General features: G+C 37.6%; 1 protein-coding gene across 5 annotated transcripts in view; it reads right to left on the bottom strand.

The window, feature by feature from the left end:
- The window catches only part of Rasal2 (RAS protein activator like 2), a 293,856-nt gene that overhangs the window by 102,389 nt on the left and 165,804 nt on the right, over positions 1 to 25,663 (bottom strand). The window contains exon 2 of one of the 5 annotated variants that reach the window (XM_038348686.2): positions 15,932 to 16,051. The exons of 3 other annotated variants lie outside the window; for them this stretch is intronic. In XM_038348686.2, coding sequence (XP_038204614.1) covers positions 15,932 to 16,051 — 120 coding nt within the window. Of the gene's footprint in view, positions 1 to 15,926; positions 16,052 to 25,663 lie in introns of those variants that run through there. One more of the 5 variants, XM_038348688.2, reaches the window with a different exon arrangement.

Here is a 25,663-nt window from a genome sequence, read left to right as displayed (position 1 = left end):
ATAGCTATAAACCACATGAATATTAACATTTTAAAGGTTTCTTTTCATACATATAAATTATAGATACATACACACATGCATACGCAGATATTTATATATATTATACCTTTATCACAACTGCTTCCCATCTCCACTTCAACTGACAGACAGATAAGAATCCAGCTTCTCAGATAACATTAGATAATCTCAACATGGACAAGAAAAAAAAAACACAATCTAAAAAAAGTATTCTGTGCTTTCTTCCAGATCTTAAAAAATAAAGAGTAACCCGTGACTCCGGAGACTGACATTTTGATTCCTGCTGTTCTGCCTTTAAAAGATAGATGCAGTTTAAACTTCCATTTCTGGCCTCCTGGCCCCTGGGATCCGTGCTACTTCCACTTAAGAGAAAGCATTTTTTTTTTCTCGTGCTCCCTCCCTGCTTTGCTCTTCCCCCTCCCTCTCCACAGCTTGCAGAGAGCGAGCGAGAAAGAAACACAGGACTGCAGCTATTCATTCAATCAATCGTCTGACTGCACATCCTCATTAGTTACTTTTAGGCTATTAGCAGGCGTCCATTGCCTCCCCTTACTTACAGAAAATTTCTCTGTATTACACTAATCTGCAGCAGAAAAAAATTACTGACTTTTAAATTCGGCTAGTGTTAAAAGGACACCATCTTACACAGACCCAGTAATGCACAGAAATCAATGCTGCCTAAGAAAAGCCAACTGGAAGTGCTTACCCTATCACATGTTTGCATGCAGGTTTTCTTTCATCTTCTTGTGACATCTTGACCATTAAGATATTAGCCAAATTATAATATTCCTAACGACTGAGAAGTTGATACCGCAGCTTATATGCCTGCAGTAGAAGACAGTTCCATGATATTGCCGTATTTTTGAATTATGACCAATAACTGTGTCTCAGTTTCTCTCTAACCATCAGTGAATAAATGAGTCTTAATGTACGAAGTCATTTTCAGAATTAGGTGCACGTGACTTCTAACATACATCTCTGAGAGACGGCAGTATAATTAGCTCAGATTCATGGGAATGGCACAAAGGAATTTAAGCAAATCAGCTTAGAGTACACCACACAGCAAGACCTTCAAACTTGAAGACATGACTTTTAGGGTGATGTATCCAAGTCAGGTGATTCTAAAGTTGGGGGACAAGAGAGAGGAGCTGGTGAGACAGAACATCTCCTATTTTCTCTGGTAATTATCTATAAAGGTTCTGTAACTTGAAATTAAGGTGCAGATATTTTAATCTCTGGATAAATGACAGAGAGACTAAACTGGGAGAAAAATAAGTTTAATTAGCTAGGATAAGATGATAGAATAAAATGTTTCCTCGATACGCAATGTTCAGGTTAATGGAAAAACTGAAACTCATTTCTTCACTGTCTTCCAAACATCTAATTTTAGTTTCAGGCTTATGAACTCGTTAAGCAAATATATTTCAATGCTTTAACTATTTGAAATTGTACTGGCTAAACTGAGTAACTACATTTCAAAATCCAATAACTATGGTTACTTACTATGCTTTTTTATCTCCATATGATAAAAACAAATCACTCTTAGTTAAAAGTTGTTAGCTCCAGAGAGAATAAATTACTCTTGAAGAGGTAAAGGAACTCAACCAGTGAAAGGAATGAGTACTTTATATTGCTTATTTTCTCAGCCCTCTACAATGTAATTTATCTCTTGTTATAGAACAGACCTTTGAATGACCACGTGTTTATTTCTCTCAAGGATTGCTCCCCTAAAGACCAAAGAAAATAGTACTCTCAACAGGAGACTGATTCACAGCTTGCTGGATTAGTAAATTACAGGAAGGCCCAAGTGGTTCTTGCTCTGAACCACTAAAGTGAAACCTTTGCTTTACTAGGACAACTGATGCTAGTTAGCTGGGGCTGAAAAACACTGGGATGCAATCTTCTAAAAATTATTTTTTCAGGGTCAGCACACAGAGCTGTGGTTCAGAGGGAGCCAAGGCTGAACTTGACAACGTGTAAGAGTCTTCCACAGGTTTTGGTGGCATGACAGCAGCAGGATGGAAAGCACCATGGGGAGCATCTGTGGGCTGGCATTGTAAGAGGTGCAGCCAGTTGCAGTTGAGACCAGAATATACTGTAGATGGATGGCAGGACTGTGGGATGACCTTAAGGACAGCAGCAGGTGTGGAGTGGATTTGTCTGCACCTACAAGAAAAGCTATGTGTGATGTGGATGGTAATGCTGGAGAAGATGAGCTACCCAAGCCCTTGGGAGCCCAGAAGATCTTGTGTGTGTTTCAGATGTTAGACAATGAACTATTTACACTGCTGGATGGATTTTGCCTTGATCTGATTTTAACTGTGATCTGGCTTTTCCCTCTTGGAATAAGAAGTATATAACTTTTTATTGTATAGGAGCTTGGATTTTTAAAGAGCCTGAACTTTTATCTTAAATTTCCAATGCAAAATGTATCTCTCAATTAGTGATAACAACCAGACATTTTGATAATGACAAAAAATGATATTGCAATACCAAGTCATCATTTATTATGCTTTATTTCAGAGAAATGTTTTTAATGAATTATATCTTCAATCTAGACAATAATCCTTTGGAACTGAAATTATTCTCCCAATTTTACAGACATGGAAACAAGATGTTCTAGTACTCTGCCCATGTCTGCAAAGCAGGCAAGAGGCAAAATGAGGATTAGAACCCACGCAGTCTGCATTTAGAGCCTATGCTTTTAACCATCAGGCATGCTATCTTGTTCTGTGTGTTTTACATAATAGGCTATAATGGAGGGGGAAAACTATAACTACAGAGACTCTAGTTTTCTTATTTGTTTCTAAAAGTAACTCAAATTTCTTTTAGCTGTATGTTCACAGTTCTTGGTATTTTAAAGAAAACTAAGGCATACATACTAAGAGTTTACTCCAAACATGACCTATCAAGAAGACTCAATTCTGGAACACGGATGCTGATAAGAATCTCCATCCAAGACACACAGAGCTGAGATACTAAGACAAAGGGAGAGACATAAAACTTAATAACAAAATCCAACAAACAGATGCCAAGCACTAGAGACTACATAAAGGTGAAGGTGATTTCTTACACACACACACACACACACACACACACACAGAGAGAGAGAGAGAGAGAGAGAGAGAGAGAGAGAGAGAGAGAGAGAGAGAGAGAGAGAAGCCTTCCAACACCCTTTGAAACAGGGTTTCTCTGTGTAACAGCTCTGGCCTTCCTGGAATTTGCTTTGTACACCAGGCTGGCCTTGAACTCACTGAGATCTGTCTGTCTCTGCCTTCAAAGTGCTGGGATGAAAGGTGTCCACCACCAATGTCCTGCCGCCCCTTAACTCTCTTAAAGTAATCTTTGATATATAAAATAATTATTTCCACAAATTCTAGGAGACAAATTAAACTAATTAAGGTCTTAGGATTTGCAACGAATAAGCTCTAAATAACTAAAAGTGTTATTCTGCCCAAAACGACAATTGTGAACATTTCAATCTCATTATAAGATTTTTCTAATCTCACGGTTTTAGTGAGCTATAGTTGCTGTCAACTCTAGATGTTATCTTTTCAGATTTCTATAGACAGGCCTTAAGACCTTTTCTGTCCTACCCCCTCTTTTCTGTTACTGTTTTTTTCACTTTTTTTTCTTACAGAGGCAAGATGTTGTTATATACCATAAGCTCATCTCAAACTCTCAGAATTCTGTGTCACCCTCTGAGTGCTGCGATTACAGGTGTGTGACATTGCACCTGTCCTGTCTTAGGTTTTCCTGACACTGATTAAATAATATGTTTTCTTACTAATAAGCTTCAGAGTAATGTGCATTACCTTATTTAAGTATATGTTCTAAGGTATATACGCTATGCCGATAACTGACTCAGTAATATAATTGGAGGTATATGCTTAGATTTACTGAAACAATAATTTCAGTATTCAGTAATAATTTTAAAAATGATTTAGACTTTGATTATGCCAAGGCATTTTAAGAACAGCTTAGTTTCCCCTTCACACATAACTGATTAATAGAATATGTGTACTGAAAAGAGAAAACCCCAGCTATTAAGGAAGATCATTTCAGCCTAGTTTGAGGCCAGTCTAGGCTATATAGAGAGATCATCCTCTCATAAAAAAAAAAGAGAAAGGGGAACAGGGAAGAGAAGTGGTGGTGAAGGGAAGAAAGGAGAGAGAATATGAATACAAATGTATAGACCTTTCAATGTAAATATGCCTCTGAGAATAAAATGTACACACAACATGGTGTAACACCAAAGCTATGATGCCAAGCAACAGTAATTAGTGAAGGTAACAGAAATGGAAAAACCATGATGTTGGTTTATTCCTCTTTTGTATTCAGTCAATATCAAATCTATCTCTGCAATGGCTATCAGCTTCATTTTAGCCAATCATTAACATCCTATTCTAGGGCCTTTTATTCTATGTAAATTTTGACAGGGATTTCCTAGTGAATTTTACCCACTCAGTTTCTGACTACGTAATGTTATCCTGTGCACAATTATAAGATTAATCTCCCCCCAAACACTGCTTTATTTGATGAAATTACTTTTCTACTGATCTTTACACAATCAGGCATTTAAGGGGTGGGGTGTGTGTGTGAAATCAAGCTGGCCTCCTTTACACGGTCCTTCTCTTTATCAACGATTTGTACGAGTCTGACAATCTGTGGAGACTGGCCATACTCCTTCTTTGGTAACTGTCCTTAGAAGTGTTTCCCCCATCCTTTGTGTATAGAAGGGCGACTGATTTTTTGGAGTTGATCTTGTAACCTGCCACGTTACTGAAGGAGTTTATCAGCTGTAGGAGTTCTTTGGTGGAGTTTTTGGGGTCGCTTATGTATACTATCTATCATCTGCAAATAATGAAAGTTTAACTTCTTCCTTTCCAAATTGAATCCCCTTGATTCCCTTATGTTGTCTTATTGCTATTGCTAGAACTTCAAGCACTATATTGAAGAGATAAGGAGAGAGTGGACAGCCTTGTCGTGTTCCTGAATTTAGTGGGATAGCCTTGAGTTTCTCTCCATTTAATTTGATGTTAGCTGTCGGCTTGCTGTAAATAGCTTTTATTATATTTAGGAATGACCCTTGTATCCCTAATCTCTCCAAAACCTTTATCATAAAAGGGTGCTGAATTTTGTCAAATGCTTTTTCAGCATCTAATGAGATGACCATATGGTTTTTTTTCCTTCAGTTTATTTATATGATGGATTACATTGATAGATTTTCGTATGTTGAACCAGCCCTGCATCTCTGGGATGAAGCCTACTTGATCGTAATGGATAATTTTTCTAATGTGTTCTTGGATTCGGTTTGCCAGTATTTTATTGAGAATTTTTGCGTCAATGTTCATGAGTGAGATTGGCCTGTAATTCTCTTTCTTGGTTGAGTCTTTGTGTGGTTTAGGTATCAGGGTAACTGTAGCTTCATAGAAGGAATTTGGCAGTGACTCTTGTGTTTCTATATTATGAAATACCTTGAGGAGTATAGGTATTAGGTCTTCTTGGAAGTTCTGGTAGAATTCCGCATTGAAACCATCTGGTCCTGGGCTCTTTTTGGTAGGGAGGTTTTTGATAACAGTTTCTAATTCTTCGCGACTAACAGGACGATTTAGAGCATTTACCTGGTCCTGGTTTAACTTTGGTATATGGTATTTATCTAAAAAACTGTCCATTTCTTTTACATTTTCCAATTTTGTGGCATACAGGCTTTTGTAGTAAGATCTAATGATTCTCTGAATTTCCTCTGTGTCTGTGGTTATGTCCCCCTTTTCATTTCTGATCTTATTAATTTGCGTGTTCTCCCTCTGCCGTTTGATTAGTTTGGCTAAGGGTTTGTCAATCTTGTTGATTTTCTCCAAGAACCAGCTTCTTGTTTCATTGATTCTTTGGATTGTTTTCTGTTTCTATTTTGTTGATTTCTGCCCTCAGTTTGATTATTTCCAGTCTTCTACTTCTCCTAGGTGAGTCTGCTTCTTTTTTTTCCAGAGCTTTCAGGTGTGCTGTTAAGTCACCAATGAGTGCTTTCTCCGTTTTCTTTAAGTGGGCACTTAGTGCTATGAACTTTCCTCTTAGCACTGCTTTCATTGTGTCCCATAGGTTTGAGTATGTTGTGTCTTTGTTTTCATTAAATTCAAGAAAGACTTTAATTTCTTTCTTTATTTCTTCCTTGACCCAGGTGTGGGTCAGTAGTTGACTGTTCAGTTTCCATGAGTTTGTGGGCTTTCTGGGGGTAGCATTGTTGTTGAATTCTAATTTTAATCCATGGTGATCTGATAAGACACAGGTGGTTACTAATATTTTTTTGTAACTGTGGAAGTTTGCTTTGTTACCAAGTATATGGTCAATTTTCGAAAAAACACTATTCTGAGTGAGGTAACCCAGACCCAAAAAGATAAACATGGGATGTACTCACTCATAATCGGTTTCTAGCCATAATTAAAGGACATCGAGCCTATAAATTTGGGATCCTTGAGAAGATAATAAGAAGGTGAACTCCCAAAAAAAGATATAGTAATCCTCCTGGATATTGGAAGTAGACACGATCGCCAGGCAAAATTGGGAACTTGAGGGTTGGGCAAGACTGTGCCAAGGGAAGATGGGGATAGAAAAGTGTGAAGGGGAGAATGGGGGGAGCTCGGAGGAATGGGATGCTTGGGATATACGAAGGGTGGATATAGGAGCAGGGAAGCATATATCCTAATTTAAGGAGCTACCTGAGGGTTGTCAAGAGACTTGACCCTAGAGGGGTTCCAAGGTTTCCAGGGAGACGTCCCCAGTTAGTTCCTTGGGCAGCTGAGGAGAGGGAGCCTGAAAAGGCCAGTTCCTATAGCCATACTGATGAATTTCTTGCATATCACCATAGAACCTCCACCTGACGATAGATGAAGAAAATGACAGAGCCCCACATTGGAGCACCGGACTGAGCTCCCAAGGTCCTGATGAGGAGCAGAAGGAGAGAGAACATGAGAAAGAAAGTCAGGACCGTGAGGGAACCTCCAGCTGGCGACAGATGGGGAAGGTGACTGAGCCCCACATTGGAGCACTGGACTGAGCTCCCAAGGTCCTGATGAGGAGCAGAAGGAGCGAGAACATGAGGGAGAAAGTCAGGAACGTGAGGGGTGCGTTCACTCGTGGAGACGGTGGGACAGAACTAAAGGGAGATCACCAACTCCAGTTGGAATGGGACTGATGGATCCTGAGACCAAACCCGTCTCTCTGAATGTGGCCAACAGCGGGGGCTGACTGAGAAGCAAAGGACAATGGCGCTGGGCTCTGATTCTTCTGCATGGACGGGCTCTGTGGGAGCCTTCTCAGCTTGGTCGATCACCTTCCTGGACCTGGGGGGAGTTGGGAGGACCTTGGACTTAGCATAGAGTGGGGAACCCTGATGGCTCCTTGGCCTTGAGAGGGAGGGAGGGGAGGTATGGGTGGAGGGAAGGGGAGGGAATGGGGAGAAGGAGGGGAGGGAAGGAGGAGGAGGAGCGGAGGGAGGGGGGAGGAGGAGGGAAGGAGATGGAAATTTTTAAATATAAAAAAAAAATAAACCATGAGAAAAAAAAAAAGAAGTGTTTCCCCCACTTAACAAATTGTGGATGACCACCAGCTACTTCTATAAAGCTAGACCTACATACTTCACATGCCTCTCTGTGAATTCATACTGCATGAGTGTATGTTCTCGAGTTTACCCCACCAAACTAAATCTTATTACTGACTACACCAGTGTTCTGCAGCCACGGTCTTACACCAGCAGAGTTAACTAATGGTCTGCTCTACACTTCAAACAAAATAAGTGGTCATCTCAGTTTTAAGTATTTCTTACAACTGTTTTTTATAAACCTTTTCCACCTACAATTTCTTCTATTAAATAGGAGATGATAAGTAACTTTTAAATAAACAACTAAAAATAGTTAAGTATACTGAGTCTGGACACCCTCAAAGCTCTTTAAAAAACATGTACTTATAATTAAGATTTTAGTCAGCTTAATCATAAAGGATGCCATCTTACTATAAGGATAAATGGTAAATATTCAGCATTCCTTATGGAATTAACTTTATATTTAACACATTTTAGTTTCCTTATTTTGAAAAGAAGTTGATTCTTCCATCTTGACAAGTTTAATAGTCAGCCTTAATGTTCATTAGCTTGAATGATCAGTTATAATTGAGTCTTTGATGAATAAGCTTCATAAAGGTTAGGTATAAAAGGTTAGGTATATTTGAAGGCTTTGCTGTCTATACATCATGCATTTAAAAATTCATAAAATCCAGGATTTTATTAAGTAGACTAAATATAAATTAGTCATGTTTAATTTTTGGTATTTTATTATTTTAGTTTCATTTTCTTTAAATATCTACCCAATTTTTCAAATTTTAGTTTTATAATTGCTCATTCCATTAGGAACTTGGTTGAAAGAACACCTTCTGTCCCCACTCCTCCCTTCCTCAATAAATTCCCTAAACAAAAGTAATATTCAAAAGGAAATCCACAGGAACCAACAACCTATGAGATGCCATATTATTCAGCTGCTATGTTTAGGTTTTAGCAAAGTTCATGGGGATTGTGGGCTGTTTATATTTTGTTTACATTTTCAAATATATTCTTGTAAAGACTTTAATGATAGTCTCCAGTTTAAAAAAATACTTTGCTTCTTCCAGGTAGTGGTGGTACACTCCTTTCATCCCAGCAGTTGGGAGGCAGAGCTAAACAGATCTCTGTGAGTCCTAGGCCAGCCTGGTCTACACAGCAAATTAGAGGACAGCCAGGGCTGTCACACAAAGATAAACTGTCTTGATAAATCAAAATAAAGCCGGGAGATGGTGGTGCATGCCTTTAATTCTAGCACTCAGGAGGAAGAGGCAGGCAGATCTCTGTGAGTTCGAGGCCAGCCTGGTCTACAAGAGCTGATTACCAGGACAGGCTCCAAAGCTACAGAGAAACCTGTCTTTCATTCTGTGTGTGTCTGTGTGTGAGTACACAGTACCTGAGTGTGGAGCTCACCGAGGACAGGGATGTCACATTCTCTGGAGCTGAAATTATAGATGACTGTGAGCTACTAGGTACAGATGCTGTAACTTGGACTCGGTACTCTGCAAGAGCTAAATATAACTCAGAAAACAATAGCACACAACTCTTTTTGTTCTTTACCACAGAGCATCTTTCTCGCCCAGAGTATCCAGCTTTTAAGTCTTTAATTTTCTGTAATTATTTCCTTCTACAGTATTAACTGTTTGTGTTTTCTATTTTGATCAAATCTTCTCATTTGATGCTACTTTCTGTAGATTTTTAAGGCAACAATTCTTGGCTTTATTAATTCTATCTTATTTATTTATATTTTCTAGTTCTTTACTATCTGTCTCATCTTCATTATATATATATTTAAACTATCTTTGATGTTATTTATCCTTTTTATAAATCAGTGAATTAAATACTTAGCTCACTAATTTTTAAACTTATTTTTTTTCAGTATAATAGACTATGTTACAACTGGCTATAACAATAGGCTGAATATACAACTTCAGCAAAATCCCACTGGTTTTGTTTTGTTTGGTTGTTTGCATTATCATCATCATTATTGTTATTATTGTTGTTATTTTGAAACAGTTTCAATATGTAACCCAGTCTGGCTTCAAATTTGTCATCTTCTTGCCTCAGACTACAGAATGCTGAGATTATAGGGAAAAAATGAGAAGGGAAAATAGAGTATCCTATCTGAAAAGAGCAATTTCAACAATTTTAGGAAAACATTTGCTTATATCTTCAATGATATTCTGAGACAGTGCTGTACTTCAGTATGGTACTAACAACCCCATCTTATTGGAATTAGAGAGTATTAAATATTACATAAATATACACAGGCACACAACTAACTGTAAAAACGACTGGGTGTGATGAATGCCCCAAACTTAGAACAAGAATTGTCATCTCAGGCCAGGCGGTGGTGGTGCATGCCTTAATCCCAGTACTCGAGAGGCAGAAGCAGTCGGATCTCTGTGTCTCAGAGAGTTCGAGACCAGCCTTGTCTGTCAGAGCTAGTTCCAGGACAGGCACCAAGCACCAAAGCTACACAGAGAAACCCTGTCTTTTAAAACCAAAAAAAAAAAAAAAAAAGACAACAAAGAATTGTCATCTCCTCATTTCTCTCATTTTCTGTTGTTGAATCTCTGAATGCATTATTCATTTCTGGTTTTTCCCACTACAAGATTAACCCCTTGCTTTAATTACACCCTTGTTCATAAGCCCACAAAAGACATTATTCTCTCAGCTACTCTTCTCTATTGGAAAGGCAATGACTTGCTCTCCCTTCTACCAAAAACTCTACAAGCTCCCATTTAAAAAGGGGTGAGTTTCCTTTTTTAATTAAAAATATTTAGTGTGTGTGGCTGTTTTGCCTCCATGTATGTATGTGCACTGCATGCACGCAGTACCTGCAGAGGCCAGAAGGGTACATCAGAACCCTTTGAACTAGCTACAGATGACTGTGAGCTGCCACGTGGGTGCTGGGAACCAAACCTGAGTCGTCTAAAAGAACAGCAGATGCTCTTAGCCACTGAGTCATCTTTCCAGCTTTGTGTGCTTCCTTTCTATCACAGATATCTTCAGGAAAGAAGTTGGGTGGTGGTGGCACACACCTTTATTTCCAATACCTGGGAGGCAGAGGCAGGTAGATCTCTGTGAGTTTGAGGACAGCCTGGTCTACAGAGTGAGTTCCAGGACAGGTTCTAAAGCTACACAGAAAAACCGTGTCTCAAAAAACAAACAAACAAACAAACTGACAAAACGAAATGAAACAGTAATGGAAAGAAGCTTAACTTAGAGCTTTCACAGTATTACTACCAATTACCTATAGCAATATTAGAAGATACGATTTGTCTTAACTTGAAGTTGTCAAATCCAGTAGTCTTCCCTGGTGTTTCTTTGGCATTTACAATCACTGTCACTCCTGGCCACACTGCTGGCCTTTCCTCCCTTTGCTCAGTAGTACCACACCATCCTGACTCCCTCCTACGTTTATGGTCATCTACTCTGTATCTTCTCTTCTTCTCCATCTATCACAATGCCAGTGTTCTTCAAAGTTACTACCATCCCTCTATGTTTCCTATTTGTTTGTCTCTTCTTGTCAGTCTGTCAACAGTAGGTATCACTGTAGATGTTTTTGAATGCCCATCATCTTCCTTCTGTAGACAAATAGCTTCCAAATCTTGATTTTACCTGCTAGACAATTTTCAATAATCAGATATATGTTTGCTCAGATGTGTACTTATCATGATATATTATTTGTGTTTTAATGAATAAACTTTGCCTGAAGATCAGAGGGCAAAGCAGCCATGTTAGTCAGCCATACAGACCAGGAAATAGTGGCACACACCTTTAATCCCAGGACTTGGGAGACAGAGGCAGACTAATCTCTGTGAGTTAAAGGCCACCCTGGGCTACACAAAATTGAATCTGTCTAAAAAAGAAATAGAGCTCACAAAAGGTGATCCCAGCACTTAGGATCCCACACCTTTAATCCCAGCACTAGGGAGGTGGAGACAGGAGTGATATGGCTGGGCTGAGAGAGGAATATAAATGGGAAAAGACAGGAACTCAGTGGAGTGAGAAGTGTGGAGTCTTCAGGATTCCTGGACACAGGATCTTGCCCATTTTCAGTAGAGGCAAGACCCAGTTGTTGGCTTCTTTGTTTTCTTGACCTTCAGGTTGAACCCCAATATCTGTCTCTTGAGATTTTATTATTTGTGCTACATGTACCTACCACATATCTGAAACTCAACACAAAACTCATCATCTTCTCTTACACACTGGCTCCTTTTTCAATTGATCTGTTAACAGTACCATTATCCTTCCAAATTCAAAACCTGACTCATTTTATTCTCCTAATTTTCCATCAACTGTGCCAACATAATCTTTTAATATCTCTCCACCTTTTAATTCTCCGTTTTTAACTCAAGATATGCAAAAATTCACTTGCTTTTAAGAGTTTTCAAGTTGATGGGAAAATAGGTGATTCAGTCTACTTTCTACAGTCATTTACCGGCAGGTAAGATAGTTTAGCAGGTAAAGGCACTCACTGTGTAAGCTTGAGTTTGAATACTAGAGCCATCTTTAAAACAAAAAAAAGCCAAGTCAGATGCAGTAGTACAAGGGTGTAACCCCAGCACTCCAAAGAATGAATTCCTGAATGTACTCTGCCTCTAGAATGTAGGTATTTGTGACCATATGCACATGCATCATACACTAATAACATATTTTAAAAGTCCTACGAGGCACTTTTGTAATTTACTTTTTAAAAAAGTTGATTACAAACATATTAGATTTATTAGACTTACTCATTTTATGTATGTTTGCATGCATGTACCATGTGTGTACCTAGAGAGGTCAGAAAAGGACATCAGATCCCCTAGGACTGAAGTTATATACAGATGGTTGTGAACCACCATATGAGCACTGGAAACTGAACCCAGGTTCTTTGCAAGAACAAGTGCTTTTAATTGCTGAGTCATCTTGTCGGTCCCTTATAACCTATTTTTAATGATAAAAAATCAAAACAATAATATAATAAAGAGGGCTGAGAACAGGAACCCTTATTTTACACCTGACTTACTGTAAAAGTATTCAAACTGGCCTAACTGCTTTTGGTCTTTTCCTTCCTAGTACTAGTTTTAGACTTATATCTTCTTAAAAGTTTCATGGTAGTACACACATCCAATTCCATCATTTGGGAAAGAAGGGCAGGAAGATCAAGAATTTAAAGCCAGCATAGGGTACTTGAGATCCTATTTGAAAAACATATTTTGAATGTACATTTTCTTGGTCATATATTTTTAATTCTTTCCATCAGCTTTCATGATAAAACTCTCATTCAGTCATTAATTATCCTGTCATGTAAAGTTTTACAGTAAGCACTAAATACTCTTCATTATCTTTCATTACTTCTCTACACAAACCCCATTCCTTTTAAGTCAGTTTATTCACTGGACTTGAAAACAATTTAATATTCTGTATGACAGTTTTCATACAAGAAAACCTACTGTTTTAATAAATATCCATTTGATCCTTTTGAGATTCATATTAAATGTTCTCGGTTCAGCATTCATAATAAAAAATGAGTTCTCCTCTCTTCAAATGCCCAAAGCAATTTCCACCTTAATAAATAATTCCACAATTAGGTACTGTTTTTTTGTTTTTTGTTTTGGCTGTAATTGTCTTGATTTATCATTGAATTGTTCTCATTTAACTTGTTCACGGTTTATATTTTTTCCCTAGCCAGAATCTATGCTTTTCCAGCACTTCTATCTTGTACTTCTTTGTGTCTAAAGGCAGCACCTAACAGTGTCTTAAGCACTGTTTCTTTAAGTTCTGCTCCAGGAGAAGCAGAGCATATACAGTGGCAAGAAAGGAAAGCGCCTGCCTGAAATAGGGAAAGTCAATGGGTTTAGTAGGCAGAGAGATTTGAAGGTCCCACTGAAATGAACAGTGGAATGTCAGGGGAAATGCCAAAGTTTCACAGTAGGGATCTCTGTCTGATAGGAGATATGAAAATCATGGACGTTTTGAGTAAAAATAATGAACGGGTATAGTTATGAAGTTTCATCAATGCAGTAGCTTGTGAAATTAAGAAACACACCTGAACATTACTGCCTAGAAATGATACACTAGAGTCTAATCAGCACAAAGAACTTCTCTTGAATCTTTTCTAGACAGAAATTTGATTTAAAATCCCCAGGGAAGAAATCATAGTTTGAAAGGCTTTCTGAAAGAAAATCTTGATTTCTTTCATACTATATTAACATAAAGCTGACTGAATTATTTATTTTTTCCTTTGGCATCCTCCTTGGGCATAGTATGTTTTCGTGAGTGGCGACTATGTTAGCAAATGACAAAGGTTTTGTTTAAACCATAATTCAGTACAATCTAAGCCTGAGAATTTTTCTGGTTCTTCTGAAGAGTTCAGTAAATTCTTTATTACTCACAGATGGAGATGCTTATAATTTACAGTCAGGAGAGAGCTGCAATCCTGATGATAAGATTTATTAACTGTATGTGGTGCCTCACACCTATAATCTTGCCTTTGGGAAATTGAAGGAGGATTCTGTTAGAGGCCAACCTGAGCTACACAGTAAGTTCCAAGCCAGCCTACTACAGAATAAGTCCCTATCTCAAAATACCAAACCAACTCTCACCCCAAGATTTCCTTACATCCAGGGCTTAGCGCTGCAGAGCAAAGCATGGAACTCACGGTAGTCTACTCGCTCAGCAATTAAACTTTTTTACAGCATTCAAGCCAAATGTACATGCTAAACATTCCTTTCATAAGCAGAGGTGGAGAACTGAAAATTGATGTACAAAGATTTGCAGTTACCTAAGTAAGTTGTATTATCCTTATCTTTATCACCTTTACTTGTGGGTGAACATGAATTACAGAAAAACAACTCCCCTAAGCAAAGGACAGAAGCTAAGGTGGGCAAGGATACTACTGTAGTTTTAAATTTTTTTTGTTTACACATTGTATTTAACCGAATTCTTTTTAGGTATAGTAAGATAAAGACAAAGAAAAGTGAGAGAGGAAGGAAGTGGAAGGGAGAAAGTGGTAGGGAGTGAAGAAAGAGAGAGTGACCAATTGAGACCCCAGGTTTGATAATTAGAATTTATAAATGTATTCAACAGCAAGGAAACAATGTTTAAAACTGTCTGTGCTTTCTTTTCCTGTGATGCAGTAGGCTACACTGTTGGTTTTACTGAAGGATATCCGTATTTGCTTCTGTGAACTTATGTTTCCGTACAGGTAGGTATGTGTATTTATTGGAGCAGGAGAGCAGGAATCAAGTAGAAACAGACTCCAAAGACACCAAAACTTAGGAGGTCTACGGTTTTTATGGTTATCAATTACCCAACATAACAAGGCCATGATAAACAGAGTAGGACTGACAGAAATATATCTACCTGATAGAATGGGGAAAAATTGGATTAGGACCCCTTTATATCTCAACCGCAGGAAAAAAGCTATAGAAGGCTAAGGTTGGAAACCAAACTGAATTTAATAAAACAAAGGAAACTCATGCTAACTATGACAGATGTTTAAGCAGTGGCAGAGGTATCTTTGACACCAGCAGAAGACTCCTTATAAGTCTTAAGATTAATAGTCTTAAGGAATTAATTAGAAGACTGCAAGGATTTCATTCACTTAAAATAAAGGTATGCCAATATGTACACAAATATATGATGAATAAAATTAATAAAAACAATACATTTGAAGACAATAATTAATAAACAGAAGTACATAGGAACATAAAGCTGTTCTATCAAAGTAAGATTATGATTGTATTTATAACCTAACTTTCCTAGTTATATCTACAACTCTAAGGTCCATAATTGGCACTTAGAAATTTATTAAAAAGCATCTGTAAATATGGAGTTAAAGTAATTTCTGGTCCATATGCCCAATTTTAAATGCTCAGAAGAAATCCTTTATGATCATTACAGATACACTTCGCACAAAAGCTACTTTTTTGTTTTCCACGAACACAAAGCATCTCCCTCACTCTCACTCGGCAAGTCTCACTGTTACTGTAATGAGAGTAGTGTAAATTAATAGTATATTTTGGTTATCAGAAGTTATCTACATGCCATGAACAATTGGCCAGACGACATGGTAAGCTCTATATGGCGCTAGCACTCTTTGTTAAAGCAAAGCAAATTGCCCCTTATTTCTAACCCAGTGTGGGCATTGTGTCTACAGACAGCAAAAATAAAAAAAAAAAACTTTGAAATACACACAACTTAAACACATTTTTCTAGCTCATCTTCTTTTTAAAAAACAAAGTCAGATTTGCAAAATTTTGAGTGTTATTCCCCAAACTGCAAAAAGTTTGGACAACAAAGGGTTACAAGAACAAGAAAGCCCTACCTTACCCAGAAATGACAGAAGGCTCTTCTCCTCTTCGGTGCTACTATCCAACCACTCGGCCACATCACCAGGGGAAAGGAGACTCATCCTCCAGCCAGAAAACTTTTCCATACAGAGTACAATTACTGAATGAGGAAACAGCAAAAGAGGGATACAGAAACTAAATTCTCGGGGGGAGGGTCCCAATACTGAAATTGCAAGCTAAGCTATAACGATGAAGAAAATGTGATCCTCCTTCCACTCTGAATTCTGTCTCTGTGACATCAATCTAACACAACACTGGGGTGGGGAGGATGAGGGGAAGAGAGAGGGTTAAAAGAGGGTGGTAGAGAAAGGAAAGAGAGATTTGTTCTCTGACTCTTTTTGTTAAGCTTTAGCCTGAAAGAGAATGCCAGAATAAAATTGAATAATGATGTGTGTTTAATGACAGGAGAAGCATGAGGAAATAAAGAAGAGACACTCAAACAAAACAAAACAAAAAAGGGGGAGGGGCTCCTACACTGGAAGCAGCTTCGATAACCAGACAGCACAATAGCTAAGTAGCTAGGTAAAGCACACATCAACAAAAACAAGATGCAAGAATAAACTCAGTATTTTGTTTTGTTCTGAGGAGAAAGGTTTTCAAATTTCCTTTCAGTCAGAACTGCAGCTCCCTAGCCTTTCCTGCCTTAGCTGTTTCAGCAGCATCCCAGCCCCCTTCAGGAGGATTTCCTGTGAGCAAAGGCAGGTTGATAAATCTGTGAATAGGAAGCTCTCATCTCTCCTTTTCTTCTCCTCCTGCATTCCTCCCCCCACCTCGCATGGCGATTGCATTGATCGACAATAATGGAATCTGCAACAGACTGCCAACAGCAACATTAAGGATATTACAAGTCCACTCCATGAGAATTCGAGCTGGTGGTCGGAACTTGGGGGCAATTCTGGGATTCTAGTCAATAGCTCTTTCTTTGGAAGAAAGAAAGGGTGCGTGCATGTCTGCATGCGTGCGTGCGTGTGTGTGTGTGTGTGTGTGTGTGTGTGTGTGTGTGTGTGTGTGTGTGTAAAAATCAAACTAACCCGCTGAGAGTCAGCTGAAATCAACTCCTAGATTATGCATCTACATTTTCATTTTAAGTCTCCCATTATTGCATACTATTTGTTTACATAATGGTTTTCCCCATTAAACCTCATGCCTTTAGAAAGCAAAACCTATTCTAATTAAAAAATTATCTAGCACATGGATGTCATATCTACTAAAAGATATATTACTGAAAATGAGATTATAATTTCTGTGTAAAAGATAATATTAAATAATCTAACATATTCCTAATTGAAAGTTCCCTGGCAGTTAAAATAAAACTTAAGTTATATATTATTTATTTGTAAGAAAAGTGTAGAGTTATAGTATCAGCAAAACAATCCAGCTCTTTCAACCTTTTCTGCAAACTGAGTGAATAAGAGACTATGTCAATACGTAAAGCATTACACTGGTTTCCCCTGAGAATAGTCATAACTTAGCATTAATTCGTCCTTGTTATATACACCCTTCTTAAATATAAGGCAATAAAATTTACCCCTCAGATAATGTTCCCTCAGTTACTCACAATTTTTTCCTCAGTTGCCCAGATTTACATATTTAGATTCATTTTATACTAGTGATAATACATAGCAAGCAATATCTTAAGTCCTGACATAGAGATGGCTGCAAACAAGAAAGTCAAAATCTCTAGCCTTGCTGGGCTTAGGGTATATAGGAAAGTAGTAAATAATGGGCAAGATTAAAGGGTAAAGTCCATTCTATTTTTGATAGTAAATAGCACAAAGAAGAAAACAAAGAAGGCAAGATGTGTAAGTTTAAAGCAGGTAATTAGTCAGCCACACCAAGAACTGACTATAAGGTGAAAGTGGTGGGGCTCAGGAAGAAGGAAGGACCCATCAAAGCTCAGAATCAGGAAGAGCCAGAGGGAAAGAGGAAAAGCTAAAAGGTGACTGGGTCCACAAAGTAACCTTCACCAGGTAAAATTGCAAGGTCTTTGACACTTTGCCTTAAAGTGAGAACTGGGGGAGTGAGGGATGCACAGGGCTAGTTTTGTTTTGTTGTGAGAGCTATCATGAAATACAATTCACACACCGTCATAATTGTTCCTTTCAAGTTAATTTGGTTTTGTTTTTGGGAGTGGGTAGGTTTTGTTTATGTGCAACACATTGAGCCCAATGCCTTAGGCTAAACACTAATTTAGCACTAACTCCCTCAGTCTTAAAGTATTTTTAGAACAATCAGTAAGTTGTGCAGCCCTCACTACTACTTAATTCCAGAATGTCTTTACTGCCTCTCAAGAACCTCTATAACCCCCTGTCAGTCACTCTCTATTCTTCCCTCGACTCCTAAGCTCCTAGCATTACTAGGTTTTGTCTCTCTGAATTGGCCTCCTCTGGACTTCATCCAGTATGTCTCGGTGCCTGTTTTCTCACACTGGGGTTCATCCATACTTTTGCTAGTACAGACCTGTATTACTTCCTACTCTGCATATTTGGGCTGTTTACACTTACCACATTACAATGATGACATTAAAACCTGTACATATGTTTTTATGTGGAGATCTGTATTTTAATAGAATATCAAAATAAGTTGTCATATAATCTTCATTTTTATTGAAGAATTTTAAAGTGCTATAAGAGAGTTATCTGGCAATTTAACAATCATTTTATTTTCTTTCTAAATATCATGGGATACATTCTTCTTGATGAAACAAACTTCTGACTCAGTTCCTTTTCTCCTTCTGCATTATCCTTGTACATAGGCAAAGATTATCACTAAATAATAATGAATGGTGGCAGGTAAAATGTGGCAGATGATCTTTTCTAAAGTAATGTCTAAGTTGGCAAAAGTGGTGGAAATATTTTCCTTGTTTTTTTATGGAGTTTCAAGTTCAACAGTAAGATACAAAAATAATACAAGGTATTTCTAAAATCCCTTTCCTAGACTCACCAACCAGATGTCTATATGCTCCCAACTTTGCTTCATCATTCTCTCTGTATATTTATCATATATGTGCATTTTCTGAATCACTTGTGAAAGTTGGACAGTTTGTCTTTTGCCATAGACTATTTTCAGTTAAGTTTCTTAAACAAAGGAAAATCTTTCTCATGAACAATAATAATTAAAATTATGAAATTTAACATTGGCATTGGTTGGTATTTTAAGAATAAAATTAGAGATGCCACTAAGTATACTATCCACTATCTGAATTCTTCATTTGTATTATAGACTTTTGTTTGAAAAAACAATAATCTGGAAATGGGGAGATGCTCAAGCATTAAGAGCATGGGCTGCTCTTTCAGAGGACCCAGGTTCAATTGACTATCACATGGAGGTTCACAGCTGCCTTTAACTCCAACTCCAGGTAATATCACACCCTCTTCTGGCTTCTGCAGGCACCAGCCAGGCATTGCATCGTGAGTAGACATACATGCAGGCAACACACCCACACACATAAAATAAAACCCAATTATCCTATAAAAATCTGAATCCAAGTATAAGTTAAAGTAATCATTACATTAAAAGTCAAACTAATGTCGTTCAAAATTGGAGGGATTTCTGAGTATGCCGCCATTCAGTGCACTGCTGTGATAGAGAGCTACAAGAGTACTGATCCAAGACAATGGAGTGAGAGGCAGTAGTGCGCCTGTGCCGCGCTGCTGCTTTGGCTAGCTATAAAACTCTTTCTCTGAAAAGCTTAAACTGAATACCAAACTATACCCTTTTAAACATTGTGAAGAGATTTTTAAAGTTTTTATTTGTTTATTTATTGTGTACACATACATGCATATGAGTGTGGAGGTCAGAGAACAAATTGTGGGAGTCAGTTCCCTCTACCAACCCACCTCCAGCTTTCAAGCAGTTGTACATAAATCATGCATTAGCAATGGTCTCTCACTCTGTTCAACTTGTTACCTCCATGTTTTTAGATCTGATAAAATTAATGAAGCTAAGCTGAACTTTCACTTATTTGGATTTAGAAAGCAAAGCCATGGAGAAACAAAGATATTAGCACTAAGAGATGTAGCCCAATTGGAAGTGTACTTAATAGCATAGAGGATGCTTTGGTATCTATCCTTCATGGTACAACTTAAAATATAAGGCAACAAAGGAGGTAAAAAAAAAATCTGTTCAAATGCTACTGGTTGATTTTATTTAAGAAAATTGAAAACCATGTAGGACTAAAGATAATTATAATAATAACATTAAAGCTATACTTCTAAGAAGAAAAGTTAAATGACAAAAGACCTAAAAAGTATCTAATAATTTTCCCTTAAATAAAATTTGACATTATAATTAATTATTCAAACAGTATACAATTATTGAAATTTAAGATTAAGCACCCAATTATCAAATATTTTTTGAGTGTGTAAATATATAAACAGAAGCATCTACAATTATTATGACTATTAAAAAGTTGAAATTAGGATAGTATCTCCTCTATCTCTAGGCGCAAAGATATTTTGAACAATTGTGTTACTAAAAGTAAATACGTCAGATGTGCATTTACACATTTAACTTCATTACCCCTTATGATAATACATAATTTGATGAACATCTCTTCATTTACAAAAACGAAAGCTAAGATTTAGAGATATGACTGCCTGGGAAGTAGAAGTGCAGGTGTTCCTATTCCAGAGGTGACAATTCAAACACTTTCTATAGCAGCGTTTTTTTTTTTTTTATGGCATTTTTAGCTATTTGAGGTGAAGTAGAAATCGTAAAGGTAAATAGTCATTATTTGTGAACTTAAAATATTTTAGTTCCTCAATAATTTGAGAGACTAAAACAAAGCTGAGGTTAGTTGCTTTAAAGAAAAAAAGGCAGCCAGAATACCTAGTTTCTAATGTAAAATGATAAAAGTCAAAGTGAATGTAAAGTTTCATTGTTTTAACATGCTTCTTAATCATACAATTTCACTGATCATTAGCACTACATATAGTCACATATATAGTTATGTTTCATGAATAAATGTTTTTTTCCATGTCTAATAAGAATGTTTGAAAGCCGGGCGGTGGTGGCGCACGCCTTTAATCCCAGCACTCAGGAGGCAGAGGCAGGCGGATCTCTGAGTTTGAGGCCAGCCTGGTCTACAAGAGCTAGTTCCAGGACAGGCTCTAGAAACTACAGGGAAACCCTGTCTCAAACCACCCCCCCCCAAAAAAAAAAAGAAAAGAAAAAACAATGTTTGACCCTACAAGCATTTAAGAAGGCTGTTGCTGTGTTTGGTAAATTTTCCATCACTAGTCTCAAAATGGAACCTATGTTTACATTTATCATTGTTTTAAATGGCATCTTTAACATAAAAAAACAAAAAGAGAAACAAAAAACAAAGACACAAAACTATTTTTAGAGAAGAAAATCTGGCACGTGGTTTTAGGAAGAAATCCAATTTGGGCATGTGGTGTCTGGTTAAAGTTCATGGGTACACTCAAAGGAACACTTGAAAATGAAAAAGCAGTCTATAGACTGTGAGAAAATATTTGCAAGCTAAATATCTGAAAAGAAGTTAGTATCTAAAGACCAATCACAAAACTCAACAGCAAAAACTGGAATAAACTGATTTAAAAACTGGCAAAGGGCCTGAATAAATATTTCTCAGAAAATATAAAAATGGCTGATAGCAGGGACGGGGAAACGGCTTAACTGGTAAAGCGACTGCTGTGCAGGCATGAGGACTGGAGTTCAGATCCCCAGCACCCATGTAAAAAGCTGGCCTACCTTGTAATCTCAGTGCTATGAAGAGACAAGCAGGTCCTCAGGACTTGTTCATCAGCTAGTTCTAGCTGAAGATCCCTGGTACTAACAAGGTGGTGAAGAGCAGAGAAAAATACCTGGTGCTAATCTCTGACCTCCACACACCCATGCACACCAGGAGACATATGCAAAACCCACACAGAAATTGAAGGTAACATAGAGTGATACAGGAAAATACCCAATATAGATTCTGGTTTCTACACATACACTCAGGGGTACGTGCATCTCTGCATATAAGGGGGTACACATGGTCTAATACACAAAGAGGAGGAAAAGACCAATGGGTATTCAAAACAATGTCCAACAGCATTACTATCAGGAAAATGCAAATCAAAAACACAGTGACATCTTAAATCAGATTACAGATGCTAGGTACTCTAGTCCATTAATGGCTCAATATAGTAAGATTTTCTTGATGGCTTTAAAGAACAAGTTGCGAGGCTGTGAGGCAGATTTGAGAGCAGAACCCAAAGGTGGTCTTCAGGAGCTAATAATAACCCTTTCTTAATGGCCAGCAAAAATGACCAAGGATCTCAGTTCTATCTATTCAACAGGTTACAGGAAAGGCCTGAGCATGTAGCTGAGATGAAAACAACCTGGACTACTTGATTTGATCTTGTAATCTCAGCAGAGAATAAACTAGACTCTACTTGGTCTTCTGGTCAGGGAAATAATAAATAGGTATTGTAATATGCTAAACTCTTAGTATATGATTATATAGCAGTATACAATTAATTTAGGAGACAGGGAAATGGCTCAGCAGGTAAAAGTGATAGCTGCAGGTCTGAGTACCCAAATTCAAATTCCCTGAAAGTCATATAAAAAGTAGCATGTGGCAGGACACATACATAATCCCAATACCCTACAGTGAGTTGACAGGCAGAGACAAGAGAATCACCTGGAAGTTTGGACGCCAACTAGCCTGACATGCATCACACTGGAAAAAGAAGACAGATTCTGCCCAACAAAGTGATAGGCAAGAATTAAGTCTCAAAGGTTGTCCTCTGAGCCTTTAAACAGCCCTCTCCTCATTTGTTATATTGTACAAAGTAGAGATTGTTCATTTTCATTGTTGTGTAGAATTCTACTATGTAAGCAAATCAGAATTTATCCATTCTGCTACTGAAGGAAATTAGGGTAGTTTCTGACTTTTAGCTATCAAAAGCAATAAAGTAATACACATTTTTGTACAGGTCTCTCCATGACTATTTCTGCACAACACTTCTGTTCACAATTGTTGGGTCACAGAGCATTGATCAACTCCAAACCTGCCAAACATTCTCCAAAGTAAAAGCTCCTGTTTGTACTCAGTAGTTATGTGTATGGTTTCTTTATTTCTTTGGTCTAGATTTTTTTGTCTAGATTCTTTAACTGCACATGTTATTTTCTGCTTTTGCTATTTTCATTATTTTGATGGGTGGGGCATGATCCTATTTTGGGAGCTTCTCTCTTTAGACTATATGGCTTCCTGTGAAATGTGCATTCTAATCTTGCCTTTTTCTTACAGATGTTTTCTTACACACCAAGAATGAGTGTCAGAATGTTCAACAGTCTTTTTTTTTTAGCTAGTTGAGAAAATGTAATATAAACATCAGTAATACCAAGGCTAAACCCACAGAACCTCAAACCCTTCCCATTCTTTTACACAGCTTTTACATGGATGAAGAAAAACAGTCTACATTTAAATATTAAAATACTACACTTTCTGGAAAATTTGTGAGGAAGCTGTCCTAAGTTACAGCACTTTAGAGCAACAAGAGAGACAGACATTTCAGGCCCACTTAATGAAAATTTCACTGTCAAATAAAATTTGCAAGCTATTCACTAGAAGATGTGCTTCTGGGAGGAAAAAGCTAGTAATATGATTGGTTGGACTTTTCTCCTAAGGAGCACTGTACAGAAACCTGGCTTCTGCTTTCAAATGCTCTAGCATTTGACAAACAAAGCAGTGTCATCAAGGCCTGCCCCAAGCAGTTACGCTGAAGCATGGAAGATTTGCATGGTCTTACAAATACTATTGCAAGGAGCATTAGTTTTATTTCCTTTAATAATGGGAGCAACTCCTGGAATTTATTATGGAGATAGCTATGAGAATGACATGGACTCAAATTTGGGGGGAAAGGTGTCCTTTTGTGCAAACTTACCTTCAAAAGTCGATCATCAATCATTTACTCAGTGCTGTTTTTATAAAGTAAGAGAAGAAATAAAACTAGAAGACCAAAAACATATTTCAAAAATGTTAGCAGTTATAAAGCCAGACAAATAGTTACAAGTAAACAATTTGGTGCTTACCACTTCAGGGAAGTACAGTAACAGTTCATTGAACTTCGAGTTGTGGTAAAAAGGCTCCCAAAGAAACTACAGGGTATTTGTGTACACACACACACACACAGAGAGAGAGAGAGAGGTACACATATATATATATATATATATATGAAAAATTTTAATTCTAATTAAATTTTAAAATTTTAAAATTATAATTAAAATTTCATTTTAATTTGCTAAGAATCTCAAATTTCAGTACTGGCAGAGCTTACAACAACAACAACAAAAAAAACCACTCCAAATATCATGTGATACAATCCCTGTTGCACTGGTTTTCCACACTCTGAGGCAACACTGATGAGAACTTGCTAGAACTCTTAGGAAGTCAGTCCTGTGCAGGTGACAGGCTATGACTGCCTCCCTGCTAAAAAGGCAATACACTTTTTTTTTTCTGTCCTGCAATAAATACGTTAACTCACACCTGTTTTCACACAGGTGGGGTTCTTGTGGCTTTTCCCATGCTTACTGTAGCACACTACTCCTCTTTTAAAATTCCATTCCCTTTATTTACTTGACATTTAATATTCTAAGTGTTCTTGAAAAAGGGAACTATTTAATCAGGGATCCAGACATCTTAGCTTTCCTATTTGACTCAGGACTAAAAGTCAAATTAGTTACACAAAATCATTTGAAGTATTTTAGAAAAAAAAAAAAGTAACATTTCTCCAAATCTTCATATAGCTAAAGCAATAAGCAGGAACAATGGACTGCACAGCAATCTATACAGGTACTCCATAGCCTTTGAAAATGGACTCAAGATGTCACAGCCATCTGTCCAAAAGGTTGCATGCTCCCCTACACAGACAGAAACACACACACAGAGACACACAAACAGACACACGCAGACACACACACAAAACCACTAAACTGAACGACAACTGTATGCTCCTGACAGCTCAAATTGCTTACCTTCTAAGATCAGACATGAGAAAAAGCAAGCAGCAGTTTTTCTTCTTCAAAAAATAAGGTTGCACTGGTCAGTGGTGGTGTCTGCCTTTAATCCCAGCACTCAGGAGGCAAAGGCAGGCAGATCTCTGTGAGTTCAAAGCCAGCCTGGTCTACATGAGCTAGGACAGGCTCTAAAGCTACAGAGAAACCCTGTCTCAAAAAACAAACACAAACAGGCTGCAAAATCTCATTTCTCAAGGCAGGCTACAGGAACTCACTGCTTGTAAAACACTATGAACCTGGGGATGAAACAAACAAGCAAACAAACCAAACAAAAAAACGTGCTATTCCAGAATCAAGACAATGGCAGATCTCCCCTTCATCCTTAAGTTCACAGTGCTTCTGATTAATGCCAGGGTCTGGGTTAGGAAAAGAAACTACCACAGTAGACAAAAACCTTCATGTTAATCTTTGATTCAGTTAAGTTTCTCTTATCGAGTATGTACTGACTTCATTTATGTGGCATTGCTTAAGGTTTCTGAACACAAGCTGATCACAGTCAAAGACAAATTGGAACCTTAGTACACTTGAAAATCTCAAGGAGCAGGAGAATTCATACTGCATGCAGAGCCATGACCAGGAACAACTGGGCAAAGAGACACAATTCTCCCTATACTCTTCAGAGTATAAAATGAGGTAAGCATTAATTCACAGGAGTTACTTACTTTTCACTAAAACTGAAACCCAG

The sequence above is a fragment of the Arvicola amphibius genome, chromosome 12 (assembly GCF_903992535.2).
Source record: "Arvicola amphibius chromosome 12, mArvAmp1.2, whole genome shotgun sequence".
Classification (NCBI taxonomy): Eukaryota; Metazoa; Chordata; class Mammalia; order Rodentia; family Cricetidae; genus Arvicola; species Arvicola amphibius.
This window is presented reverse-complemented; position numbering and strand designations above follow the sequence as displayed.